This window comes from Danio aesculapii, chromosome 10 (genome assembly GCF_903798145.1).
Source record: "Danio aesculapii chromosome 10, fDanAes4.1, whole genome shotgun sequence".
Classification (NCBI taxonomy): domain Eukaryota; kingdom Metazoa; phylum Chordata; class Actinopteri; order Cypriniformes; family Danionidae; genus Danio; species Danio aesculapii.
In genome coordinates, this window is record NC_079444.1 from 30,888,459 (window position 1) to 30,903,490 (window position 15,032).

The 15,032-nt window shown below is 35.4% G+C and overlaps 1 protein-coding gene across 1 annotated transcript in view; it reads right to left on the reverse strand.

The window, feature by feature from the left end:
• The window catches only part of LOC130236773 (homeobox protein PKNOX2-like), a 229,065-nt gene that overhangs the window by 14,332 nt on the left and 199,701 nt on the right, over nt 1–15,032 (reverse strand). The window contains exons 12-13 of the mRNA XM_056467529.1: nt 11,970–12,209; nt 1,546–1,737 (exon numbers count right to left, since the gene is read on the reverse strand). Of these exons, the coding sequence (XP_056323504.1) occupies nt 1,546–1,737; nt 11,970–12,209 (432 nt within the window). The remainder of the gene's footprint in view (nt 1–1,545; nt 1,738–11,969; nt 12,210–15,032) is intronic.

The window sequence follows — 15,032 nt, forward strand, 5'->3', positions numbered from 1 at the left end:
ACCCTTCTCCTTCCCTAAACCCAACCAATAGTGTTTTCAAAAGCACCGATTGACCCGCCCACCCACTTCCCTAAACCTAACGACAGTTTTAAAAGCAATCCAGAAAAGAAAAGCCCTCGCCTGGTTTTTACCACGTTTTCAGATTTGACCACATTCTCACCCTGTTATTTACTTGTTTATTTAATTTTTTTGGCTTCTGTTTTTGTCTTACCCGCTTTCTGGAACCGTTCTTCGCCGGAGTCGAACCCTGTCGTTGTGGTAAACTCCTCTCTGCATCTCAAGTCTGCTGACAAACATGGCAAGCTACCGGACAAGGACAAACTAACTGCGGGAAAGCTGTCCATATGGATGTAAGCAGTCAACTGGTAAGATTGAAAAGGACAGCATCATACAGCCCCGTAGCATTCATTTTAAAGACGAAATGCAGCCATACGTACTTCTGGCTACATAATTTGAAATGTATATAGGGCTACATTTTCAGAATGAGCCTACGTTGGTTATCACACATGCAGTACCACTGTCCAAATGTAATACAGTAATTAGTAATTTGTTTATTTAACTATAGTAGTTAATGTACATACACTGGGTTCCACACAATCTATTTGTATTTGGGACAACATAAAAAATTAAGTTCACATTAGTTTTTACAAATTTAAGTGGATTGAACATAAACAATTAAGTTGTCCCCCCAAAAAAACTCTCAAGAATTGTGTTAATTCAACTAAATTTACATAAGTAGTTTAAACAAACAGCAAATGTCATTTTTTGAGTGTAGTTACTTTAAATGCGAGTAACTCATTGCCTTAAAAGTGAGTAAACCTGTTGTAACTTGGAACTGTTAAGTTGACTAAACTAATTTAACTAAATAACAAACTAAAAGTTCACTTAATAATTTTAAGGCAAAAATTTATTAGCTTTAATAAGTACAGTTAACTAATTATTTATAAAAATGAAGTGTAGTAGAATTACTACAACACACTGCAATTTACTATGGTTTATTCACTATTGTAAGCTTCAGAAACACTACAGCGTTTACTGCAGGAACTTTATTATGTTCTATAGTAAAAATACTCTAAAATACTACTCTATTTTGTCATATGGGAATATTAAGTGAATGCTACCTCACTGTGCACTGTTTAAAAAGTTACACCCACAAAGCATCATGGGGCGAAGGAAAAAGGAGGATAAGTAGCAACTGGCACCCATATTGTTCTAGTCACTAAAGTTTTCTATCCTGAAAGAACTCCAGTTGGTTCGCCATGTCATATAAATTGCAAATAATCATTAGCAGATGCTTAATTCTCATATTTCTTCACCACTTCCCTTTCTAAGCAGTGTAGATATAGCGCTGTCACCTCAGATGAACACTAATTACATCCAGCGCTCCATCAGCGCGGCCCTCAAGCTAATGGTCAGTCAATTAACTCAAGAGTTTGTGAAATTACTGCAGTGCCAGAGCCGCTCTGATGTCCAGTGATTCCCGCATGGACACTAGAGAGAGAGAGAGACAGAGAGAGAGAGAGATAGAAAGAGAAAGCTGCTAACCTATAGAAATCTCCCTGGCAAAGGCCATGGACACCAGAAGGAGCGGCAGGCCCACAGAAATGAACTTGATGACTTTATCCAATGGTAAATCCAGCTCCAGGTGTCGGATGCGATTGTCCCCATTACTATCCTTCAGCAGGGCATCAGAAAGCATCGCTTGGGCGGCCGTGTTGGCGATAGACATGCTGGCAGCTGTGAAACATAACAGAAAAGCAAACAGAAATTTGCAATCATCTTGTGATTTTATACATATGAATACAGTATTAAACATAAAACAAATCCATCAAAGAGGGAGTTAGACAGAGAGAGTGAAAATGTGAACATGCACAGCTTATAAAAATATACAATGTTGGAAATTGGTAGCCATTTAACATCCATTTTACAGTGTGAGAAAATGGACGTTAAACCACAAAATCAGCCAGGTGTAATTTTCTCCTGAAGACTAAATAAATAAGCTTTCCATTAATGTGTAGTTTGTTGTGATAGAACAATATCTGGCTGAGATACATCTGTTAGAACAGGGGTGTCCAAACTTGGTCCTGGAGGGCCGGTGTCCTGCAGAGTCTAGCTCCTACTTCCTTCCACACCTGCCAGGAAGTTTCTAGTATATCCAGTAAGAGCTTGATTAGCTGATTCAGGTGTGTTTGATTAGGGTTGGAGCTAAACTCTTCAGGACAGTGGCCCTCCAGGACTGAGTTTGGGCACGCCTGTGTTAGAATATCTGGAATCTGAGAGATAAAAAAAAAATATATATAAATATATACATATAAATATTGATGAAATCACCTTTAAAGTTGTCTAAATTAAGTTCTTTGTATATGTGTATTACTAAACAAAAATTGAGCAATTATATAGTAAGTGTTATGTGAAGTGGCACTGGACAAGGGAGTTGAGGATCCTAGTGCAGTTTATTACAGGAGTAATCAAGAGTCCAGGCAATGATCACACACTGGGGTAAACGGTTACATACAGTCAAATCTAGAAGTGTAATCAGGTGACAGGCAAATGGTCGATACAGGCGGCAGACGGATTAAACAATAGAACAAGGCAAGGGTCAGACACGGAAAGACTAGACTAGAAGATAGCTTCGTAATGTTGCAGGGTGACCAAACAAGACTCAGCAACGTGTGTGTAATTGAGAGGTGTATAAATAGTCTGTGTAATTAGTCCTGAACAGCATTCAACTGTGTGTGTTTGCAACCATGGGGAATCTGGACCAGGTGTGTGAGTGAAGGGCATGATGGCATTTGTAGTTCATTAAAGTGGCACGTTTGTAGTTCTTCAGTGATCTGCACAGGCTGGATTGCTGGTGACCGTGACATTAAGTAAATTATATGCTAGGAAATTTACAAAATATCTTCATGAAAAATGACCTATGATTAATATTCTTATGATTTGTGGCATAAAAATTGAATCGATAATTTGGACGCATACAATGTATTTTTGGCTATTCCTATTTGCGCAACATAAACATTTGAAAACACTAGAGGGTGAGTAAAATATTTTTCAAACTATTTGCGTTCTTTTACATAAAATTTGCATTCGCCTGAGAAACTTTGCATTCGCTCGCAAAACTTTTGCTCTCTCTCACAAACATAGTTGGGTTATGCTCACTTGCAAAACTTTTGCATCGTCTTGCAAAGATACTTGCATTCGTTTGCAAAAAATAAAACAATAATTGCGCTCCCTAGCAAAGCTCAAATAAACAAAAAGCTCACCCTTTTCAGTGAAAACACCAAGGGGACATTCTAAAACACTTTATGAAAATTTTGCTTATGAAAAACTTGAGGCATGCTTAATCTAGAAACTATTATATAAAGACCAAATACTGAATATAACCTGTTAACAGTAGGCCTCCTCAAAGTAACAAACACAAAGTTTCCCATGGGAATGCAAAAGCGAAAAATATTTGTCTTACCCCTACTATATTTTTTCCACTACCATTTCCCTTTAGAGATTCCATAAAATGTGATTTTTGGGTAAACTATCTCTTTAAAATCGATAGACTATGCATGCATATAGGTGGACTTAACAAAAGACACTTTTGATGATGTGGTTTATTAGCAAGTGATACAAGAACACATATAATGAATGATTAGTCTTACTTACATGATAAAGTATCACATTAGGCCTTCCATGAAATCATTTCATTAAACAGTAATTATGTCTCCATTAAATACGTTAGCAGCTATCCGAGTTCTTATTAGACAGAACCACTGATGCTCTGCCACTTTAGCATACAATCATTAAAAAATGATTATTAGATAGCAAAATACGGGCGTTTAGCACACTGTGTATAAACTCATGTAGTTAACCCCAGTTAAACAATGTTACACTCTGGTTTGCACCAGTTTTAACCCTGGGATATGAAACGATGCTCCGGATCAACAAACAGTGTTTACTTCATTTAATATTCATAAGGCTTGTACAGAGGGGGATAAATCAACATGTCAAACGGAATGAAACTCGAAGAAAATGCATATATAACCCAGGGTTATCTTTTAATGAGCTTTTTTACACACTGCGCATTGTTATTGTCTTTCAATGCGTTTAACCGTACGTTTCACACTATTTTAGTACCTGGTGGGATTTGAACACCAAACAAACAACCAGCGTCAAACTGAAACGAGTGCAAATCTGATAATAAAAATATAGTTAAAATTTTAGCACAGTGCTGTTTTTAACGCGGGTTAATTCTGGGATATGAATGCTTCAAACAAACAAACAACCAATAATAAATGGAATAGCGTTTACCTCATTAAATATTCATGATGTTTGGACAGTTCGACATTTTCTATATCTGGGCTTGAGGGAGGGGAAAATCGAAGTCAAACGCAAAACGAGTGAAGAACGGTTACACTTGCAAGCCTAGCCTGGTCAATGGGGTGGTACTTTTTTCTCAAAAAGTGGACTTTTTTTGCAGTTATTCGCCTCATTTTCTATTTAATTAGCTTTAAATACTAAATTTAGTGACATTTTAAACACTATTTTAGACGAATTAGCTTGTCAGACGGTCATCATAACTGCACTTTTTGATCTACCAATAATATTTCCTGAATATTTAGACTAAATAAATATGAAAAAAAAAAAATACATCATATATTATTAGAAAAAAAACAAATGTAGCCTATTGTCGTTTATTAAATAACAAACTGGCCAGCACATTCCACTTTCTCCAGTCGGAATTCGGCCATTGGAATAATAAACAATTAAAACATAATAATAATAATAATAATAATAATAATAATAATGAAGAGGTTCATGATTTTTTTTAGCATCTCTTGTAAAAAAGTAAATTTGATAACCACCACAGCCTAAGTATTAGCATTAAAATTAACTTGATTATGGGTCACTATTGGTGCTTCACACCTTTTCATTTGTCTTTTTTTTTTTCTTTCAAGAAGAAGGTCCAAGATTTAGAACAAAGGCTACTTGTAGAATATTTTCTCTATTTAACAACAATACAGTAGGCCAGTATAGTGCCAGACTTGTACAGTCTGGAATATTTAAGTTATAATTTATATTATTTAAACTCAACAAGCGCAAGAAAACCTCTTATTTAAATAAACCAAATCAATGGCACTGAATCAGTTAATATGCAAAAGAGCACTTAATAAACTATCATCCAATCAAATATGCTTCAAAAAACACCAACAAGAAGAGTAAAAGTAAAAAAAAAATGCTGCTAAAGAATGTTAAGCTGTTGCTTGAAGAATGTGTATTGTGAAAACCTGGAATATCACCCAGTTAATCAAAGGTAAACATTAAGAAACATAGAGAATAAAATAAAAAAGATTATGTTGTAATTCAATAAACAAAATCTATTATTTGTGTACATTTGTTCTTACGGTACCTTATTGAGTTCCTTATCCAGCAGAGGAATCTACGGTAGCTCAATCCGGCAGTAAACTGGTCCTGAAGCTGGAGAGCCGAGGTGTGTTGGCGTGGATCTTAAATATTGGAGGAGGTCTGAGTAAAATGAGAGGCTGTACAGGGCTGGTTTCAGGTAATTAAAATAGTTAGAGAGCACTTTTTTGAGGCCTGCTGGGGAAAACGCAGAGAAAGAGAGAGAGAGAGGGTGGAGATGGCCTGCAGATCTACATGCTCATCAGCCCAGTGGCACCAATCCACTTCAAATGAACCCGGCGATGTGGCTTTTCTTGCCTCTGTCATTTCCAGTGTTATTTATACTCTGAACAGCCTTGCTGAAGAGTGCATGTACTGGACTTCCACAAACGCTGTTATTTCAGATGCATACAGACCTTCATGATGCTTAAAACTCCTTAGAGTGCAGTTTAACCCATTCATGGCAAAAACATCTTGTGCAGCTTTTAAACATAACATTCGTACACACTGAAAAACATGATTCATTGGATTTACAATTTTTTTTTTAAGGTAAGTGCTTGCAAACAATGTACAGTTGAAGTCAGAATTATTAGCCCCCCTTTGATTTTTCCCCCTCTTTTTAAAATATTTCCCAAATGATGTTTACCAGAGCAAGGAAATTTTCACAGTATGTCTGATAATATTTTTCTTCTGTTTTTTTTTTCTACTAGAATAAAAGCAGTTTTCACTTTAAGCTATATTTTTTTGTTCGATAGTCTACAGAACCAACCATCGTTATGCTATAACTTGCCTAATTACCCTAACCTGCCTAGTTAACCTTATTAACCTAGTTAAGCCTTTAAATGTCACTTTAAGCTGTATAGAAGTGTCTTGAAAAATATCTAGTCAAATATTATTTACTATCCACATGGCAAAGATAAAATAAATCAGTTATTAAATGAGTTATTAAAACTATTATGTTTAGAAATGTATTGAAAAAATCTTCTCTCCGTTAAACAGAAATTGGGAAAAAAAATTGGGGGCAAATAATTCAAGGGGCTAAGAATTCTGACTTCAACTGTATTTGGGCTGAATTTAAACAAACAAATTAAGTTGAGCATTACTAAATTGTTTCTTTGTATAAATTCAGCACATCAAAGTTGTTTGCAACCCCTTACCTTAAAGATACTGTGCATCCAGAAAGTATTTATAGTACTTTACTTTTTCCACATTTTTTTATGGTTACAGCCTTATTCCAAAATGGATTAAATTAATTTATTTCCTCAACATTCTACACACAATACCCCATAATGACAATCTGAAAAAAGATTTTCTTAAATTGTTGAAAATGTATTAAACATAAAAAACCTGAAAAAAATTAGATGTACATAAGTATTCACAGCCTTTGCCGTGAAGCTCTGCACATGATTTGAAAAGACATACACCTGTCTATATAAGGTCCCAGGGTTGACAGTGCATGTCAAAGCACAAACCAAGTATGAAGACAAAGGAATTGTCTGTAGACCTCCGAGACAAGATTGTCTCGAGGCACAAGGCTGGGGAAGGTTACAGAAACATATCTGCTGCTCTGAAAGTTCCAATGAGCACAGTGGCCTCCATCATCCATAAGTGGAAGATGTTTGGAACCACCAGGACTCTTCCTAGAGTTGGCCGGCCGGTCAGGGAGGTGATCAATAACCCGATGGTCATTCTGTCTGAGCTCCAGCGTTCTTTTGTGGAGAGAGGAGAACCTTACAGAAGGACAACCATCTGTTTAGCAATCCACCAATCAGGCCTGTATAGTAGAGTGGCCAGACAGAAGCCACTCCCTGCCTGGAATTTGCCAAAAGGCATCTGAAGGACTCTCAGACCATAAGAAACCAAATTCTCTGATCTGATGAGACTAAATTTGAACTCTTTGGAGTGAATGCCAGGCGTTATGTTTGGAGAAAACCAGGCACTGCTCATCACCAGGCTAATACCATCCTTACAGTGAAGCATGGTAGTGGCAGCATCATGCTGTGGGGATGTTTTTCAGCAGCAGGAACTGGAAGACTAGTCAGGATAGAGGAAAAGATGAATGCTGCAATGTACAGAGACATCCTGAATGAAAACCTGCTTCAGAGTGCTCTTGACCTCAGACTGGAGCAACGGTTCATCTTCCAGCAGGACAATGACCGCCAAAATATCAATGAAGTGGCTTCACAACAATGTTCTTGAGTGGCCCAGCCAGAGCCCAGACTTAAATCCTATTGAACATCTCTGGAGAGATCTAAAAAAGGCTGTACACCATCGCTTCCCATCCAACCTGATAGATCTTGAGAGGTACTGCAAAGAGGAATGGCAAACAATCCCAAAGACAGGTGTGTCAAGCTTGAAGCATCAAATAAAAAGAAGACTTGAGGCTGTAATTGCTGCCAAAGGTGCATCAACAAAGTATTAAGCAAAGGCTGTGAATATGTATGTACATGTGATTTATCAGGTTTTTTATTTTTAATAAATTTGCAACAATTTCAAAAAATCTTTCTTCACATTGTCATTATGGAGTATTGTGTGAAGAATATTGAGGAAATAATCAATTTTGGAATAAGGCTGTAACATAAACAAATGTGGAAAAAGTGAAGCACTATGTATACTTCCCGGATGCACTGTTTGTGTAATTCCAATGTATATTTTCTTCAGTGCATGTAATGGCTGAAAAATGGCATGCAGAAATGGCAATTTTAATGTAAACCCAGTAAAAGTTGTCTGCTCATATGGCAAGGGTTTTTATAACATCTGGAGCCACCCAAAAATATTCACAGATGGGAAACCAGTCGAGGCTGTAGCTTCCAGTGGCCTTAAATAGTTTTTTAAAAGAGTCATTGCAGGAAATCATGCCGTTTCACAGCAAGAGATTTTTATAAATCTGAACTTTACCCTAGACGTTACAGTTATTTAGGTTACAAAAAGCATGACTGGAGTATTCAAGCCTAACTTTCCAAGCCTTGGGTCTATAGACATTGATGCTGCAAACTTTGTATTACTCCTTCCTCAAGATTATGCTTATTTATTATTTATGGCACTATTATAATGCCTAGCCTGGACATCTAAATCATGCAGAACATGCATAAATAAATTCCACATCATTTTCAAAAATACATGGCTCCTGGCAGTATTGAGGTCCTTGTGTTTATCTTTAGTAACAATAAGATTTTAGTTTAATATACATGCAATATTCCAAACACGCTGAGATCGAGAATTAAACTTATTTTATCAAACATTTTTCAGACTACAGTTCTGTGTTGTTATCATAAAGCAGTGCATTGTGTAGAATATTACAGTTTTTACTTTGTTTAATTTTAGTTATTTTTTCAGTAAATAGTCATTTTTGGTCTTGTACCTTTGATGCATAACTTGTATGGGGCAAAGATTAATCGCATCCACAATAAAAGTTCGTTTTGACATACTATATGTGTGTGTATTTTTTTTATGATGCATATGTGATACTCACACATGCATAGTAACAAAACTATACAAAAAAATTTGTTGCATAGTTATTTAAATTAATATATACTTTGTAGAATATACATTAATATGTAATATCTAAATGTAAAAAACATTTTATGCATGCATGTGTGTATTTATATATACATAAAAAATATACACAGTACAGAAACATATGTCAAAACAAACTTTTATTTTGGATGCAATTTTATCCCAGTACTTTTTGCCCAGTACAGGTATATATTCATTCATTCCTTCGTTTTCCTTTGGCTTAGTTTCTATTTTTCCACAGCGGAATGAACCGCCAACTATTCCAGCATACGTTTTACACATTGGATGCCCTTCCAGCCCTAACTCACTACTGAGAAACACCCATACACACTCATTCACACACACACACACACACTCATACACTACAGCCAATTTAGCTTATTCAGTTTCCATATGGCGCATGTCCTTGGACAGAAAAGGAAACCAGAGCACCTGGAGGAAACCCACGCAAACATGGGGAGAACATGCAAACACGCAGAAATGCCAACTGGCCCAGGACTCGAACCAGTGACCTTCTTGCTGTGAGGCAACAGTGCTAACCACTGAGCCATCGTGCCAATTATCATTTCTGTTTAGTTGAAGTAAAATGGGGTGACATATGAATTAAGAATGTATGATGGTAAAGTATTATTCATCATGCACCTCAACAATTTATATATAAATATTTTTAAAATAGCCAATGTGTAAATAGCTTGTAAGAAAACTTAAAAAATAAGCTGGTGGAGTGATTTTTATGTTAAGATTTTATTTTCTCATACAAAGATGAAATTTCAAGAGAGTTTTGAATCCCTGCAAAAAAAAAGTAGTTTTTTAAAAATACTTTTAATCATGTACAATATCTTGTACGTTGTTTGCGATACATGATTGTTGATGTAGTTCACTTTATGACCACTGTTATCACTAATGAGAAAGTTTACTAGATTCTCCACACAGACCTTTAAAGGTGCTATTTGTAAGTTTTTAACTCTTCAAAATCATAAAACTACCATAATTTGTTTACAGATATTAAAAAAACATGCTAAGTGAATGTTCTTGTTTATCTGAAAAACAGTGCTGAAGTCAGATATTCTGCTTTGAAAATGTGAGTTACATGTGGGAACGCTGTCTTTGATTTGGTAATTTTAACCCGCCCAATGCCAGTTTAGCCAATTATATTTCATCACCTGGGCTGCCTTGGTGGAAAACTGCATATTTCAGTATGCGTCTGTGACCGAATTGTGACCTCCGGTGGACAGTAGCAGACTCCGAAATGAGATGCAGATTCAGTTCCACATGAGGTTGTTAATTAGCAAATTATATAAATATTACGCACGTAAGCATTAGGTGATCAGGTTACATTGTAACCCCGTGTCCTAACAACATGCTTTGTGACGAGACATGACAGAAATTTAAATACAGCCAATCAGAAGCACAGAATATGCACCCACGAAATGCTAAGATTTATAATCTATTTAATACATATTAACCCTCTTTGACATTATTAAATGTACATGCTGAATCACTGATATGTGTTTAGTTCTAAAGTTCAATTTCAAACAGTTTATTTTATTTTCAAGATCTAAGGTGAACTATCTGCAGCTGCTTTCAGTAGTATGGCAATAAATGTAATGTGAAATGGCATTCAAACTCACATTGTTAGCATTTCACACTGAATAAAGCACAGGAGGTTTAGCTGAGGTGATCATTGAGGTGAGATCTCTTCTGAAAAATAGAAGTCATTTCTAATATATCAATTTGGGGCGTTGGTTAGGAAAAAAACTCCTTTGAAATGGAAAATATTCCTTCTATCGTGTGCCATTGCTTTTATTTTAGAACACGGTTTTAATCACTCTCTCCTGTCCTCAATCTGGCAACCTGCGCTTGTGCTTGTTTTGATCCAGGAGTGCAATACCTAGTTCAGCCACTGGGTGTCAAACTTACACACTGCACCCTATCGATAATGACCCCAATTCAGCACTAACACAGTTTATCTAGCTTGTATTAATTTGCAGTAGCACTTCATTAGGTTTCAAAATGACAAAGAGATCAACTAAAGTCATCGTTTTTAATTATCAAAATGGTCTACTGAAACACAATAGATTATGACAACAATGTATACAAACAAATAATTAAAAAGCTCCCCTATCATCACTTGCTCTGGAAGAACCATTTAAAAAAAAACAACAACCAAGAAAAGGATAATGAGAAACATGTACTTCACAAAGACCAACTGTAATAACATTCAGAAACATCCTCTGTCTTCTCTAAACATCACATATCAGAAACAGGTGATTCTGTAGATCCGTAGACACAGCTCAGAAATATCTTCACAGTTTTTTTGTTTTGTTTTCGTCCTTCACATAAAATAAAGCAGGGGCGTTTCAGGGTGTGATACGCACCTGTAAATATGTCTTTTGTCTTTCCTGCAGTGTTCTTCAGTAAACGTCATTTGTAGGTCCAAACATATTTCAGAGAGAGTTTTTTGTTCCTCGCTATGGAAGAGATGCTTGGCACTCTGAGTCTCCCGACATGCGTTTGCGGACGGCATCCTTTGTTGATTGTGCCACAGCCTTCTGACAGATTACAAAATAAATATGAAGCGTCTGAGGGGGGGAAATGCATCACTATCAAATGTACATACATTGTGCTGTCAGGCATTTAGATTGTTTCTTTTTTTCTGTTTGTTTAACTCTCAAGACTGAATATTTTTGTTAACTCTACAAAAAATAAAACTAATAATAATAATAAAAAAAACATGCCTAAAACATCCACTCATTGCATGGTTATCAATATGAGGGTAGACTTAATGTCATGCTGAGACACCTGAGAACCAAGGAGACATATTTAAAGAAAGTAAGGCTTAAATGGATTATATGCATGAGAGTAGCATGACCGGTTGTGTAAAGCGGCCCAATATACAATGTTCCATCAATTTTGGAGTCCAGAATGGTAGGCCCCTCCCCTTCATTCTGATTGGGTGCTCCATGGCACTTAGTGTCCAATGAGAGCCATTCGTGCGGCGTTGAGATGTTTTGCATGGTGATGGGTAAGAGTTAAATCAGTAATGCTATTTTTCATTCTTTATTCGAGTCCTTCATTGTGATTGAGGCCCAGATCTCGCCTGATCATCTGTCTGCCCGCCTCGTGTTCTTCATCGTCCTCTTCGTCGTCGTCCTCGTCGAGTCCCTCGTCTTCCTCCTCCTCCTCGTCCTCCTCCTCTGTGCCGTCCATGGAGTCGTCGGTTCCCCCCAGCATGGCCTGCTGCATGGCCAGCGTGGCCGAGTCTGAGGACAGAGGCTGCAGGCCGTCCATGCCAAGAGAATCTGACAAATGAACACACACAAATACATGCGGAAAACTGCAAAATATGCTGCTAAACTTGTTTTATTTGACTGATAGATATAACTGCAAGTGGTAACTCACTTTCTTATTCAATGTACAGTATATGAAGATTTTTTTATTTAAAATGAGCAGTTTTGTCAGACTCCTATGTATAGGTTTAATCATTGCACAGGGGTGCGTTTCCGAAAAACTATCGTCAGCCAACTAAGGTCGAAAATTGCGTCGTTATAAACATAGTTCGTTAATTTGGCATTTCCCAAATCCATCGTTCCAACGAACATTCGCAAACTGTGTGGTTTTCAACTACACCTCTTGAGCTGTAGTTAGTTCCTGGTTGTGTTCTATTCCCAGTTATCCTCACTATGCCTTATTGTTTTCGAATGTTTAAACTTGGAATGGTAAAAAACACATTAAAGTCATCTCTCTTGGGTGTAATTTGCTTTCAAAGTATTTTTAAAGTTCAGTTTTAGCAATCTTCAAATTGACAATTGCGCTCCCTTCGCATTGCACTTTGAAAACATATATGTTGTTCTGAACACAGCCGTGGCTCATGCTGAAAGCTATTTGTGACCTATTATTTTAAAGCAAAATTTACGTTACGTCCCCAAAGAAATATAATAAAAAATATATATAGCATACGTTAATGGTTTTAATTTATAGTAGGTTATATAGTAAGAAATGTATCTGTACTGTAAATGACAAGGGCCTGTTGGTTAGAACATTTCTGCCATGGTTTTACTGTAAAATTCGACTTAAAAAAAACTATATCCTACTTAATAATAATAATAATAATAATAGAAATAATAATAATAATAATAGAAATTAATATGTAAATTTATAATATAAATAATCATTATTATTATTAAAATACAATTTTTAAATTTTCTTAATAAATAGTCTACTGTAAATTACAACCATTACCAATTTGTATGATTTATATATGATATTAGAATACTTGTTAGCTAAGAGATTTTATGTTTTAGAATAGAATATGTAATATTCTCAATAATATTTGTAAAGGAAACATTGGTTCTATATGTGACGTTTGCATGTTTTTACCAAAACTAATATTGGTTTTTTTTTTAAATGCATGTGCGTGTAAAACAATAATTTGCACAAAAAAGTATGTGGTAAAGAAGTTGTTACTTCATCCTGTTTAGAGCGTTATTATAGCTATTTTACGTTATAACTAACATGGTTCAAACGATGGATCTGCAACAAAGCAACTACGGTTTTGCGAAACACTCGTCACTACATCATTCTTTTCCCAAACGATGCATTGTACTATGATAGTTCAGCCACGAGTTATGTCGTTAGGGAAACACACCCCAGATTAGAAGTCAGTTTTTTGAATTGCCTAATTTCTTCTTACTGAACCTGAATATGCACAAAAATAAGATCTCCTGTGAAACTTTAATTCTCTGTAAAATCTTTTTAAGTGCTGTTTAAGTGAGGAGATTTTTTCAACCCATTTCAAAAGAAATTTCTAATAACTCATTTATTTTGTCTTTGGTATTATGACAGTGCATAATATGTTCTTGTAATTTTGCCAGATACTAGAATTCAGACAACATTGTTTTGTTCTGTAGCTAATCAAAAAATAATAATTTCTTAAGGGGGCTAATAATATTGACCTTAACAAAGGTTTAAAATAAAGTAAAACAGTTTTTATTCTATTTAATTCTATTTCAGCCAAATTAAAAGAACCAAGACTTTCTCTGGAAGAAAGAAATATTATAGGAAATACTGTTAAAATGCCTTTGTTCTGTAAACATTACTTGGGAAATAAACAGCAAAAATAAGTCCATGGCACTCAAAAAATGTGGAAAAAATATTAAAAAGCCTTTATTGACATGGCTATTTCTGTACCTATTTTTTTCTCTGTACATGCAGATTTTAATTACATATTGTTGAATATGTATTTATGTATGTATATGTATGTGTATATATGTATTTATGTATGCGTATATATTTAGGTATATTAGATTAGATCATATTAGATTAGATTAGATTCGATTCGATTCAATTCGATTAGATTAGATTCAACTTTATTGTCATTAAACATGTACAAGTTAGGTCTAACCAGGAGTGCAGGATATAGGTATAAGTTTTAAAGTTACAGATGGATGTACTATGAACATTATATACAGGTTGTATTAGCTATGAATAAAGATTTACAATAGACAAATATATGTAAGGGTTGCTATTAATAATCAGAAGTATGCAGATATATATATGAATATAATTGCAAATTCATATGTGCAATGAATATGTACGATTTTAAATGTGCAAATATTAAACAGTGCAGTGATTATAGGGAGTATAAGTTATGAGGAGAGTGTGGGGGTGTATGAGGGGGCAAAAGAGTCAGTGGGGGCAGAGTTCAAAAGGGAGACAGTTCTGGGGAAAAAGCTGTTCCTCAGTCTGCTGTTTTGTCACATATATGTATATATGTGTGTGTATATGTACGCGTATGTTTATGTGCATTTATTTGTACACTATACCTGTTTATTTGCTTATCTATACATACTTTTTGTGGTTTCATTCTATTTACATTCACGTTGTATTATTTGAGAAAATATGTTGTGTAACACTCTTCCTCTTTTTTATTTTATTTTCATCATCATCTTTTAATAATGACTGTTGAGTTGACCTTGTGTTCAATATATTATTTTAGTATTGTTTAGATATTCTTATGAGTCATGAGACCATAGGGTTCTAAAGAAATTCCTAAAGAATGTGCTTGAAATGTGTAGGCGCAGTTTTATGAAATAGCCATGTCATTAAAGGCTTTTTAATATGTT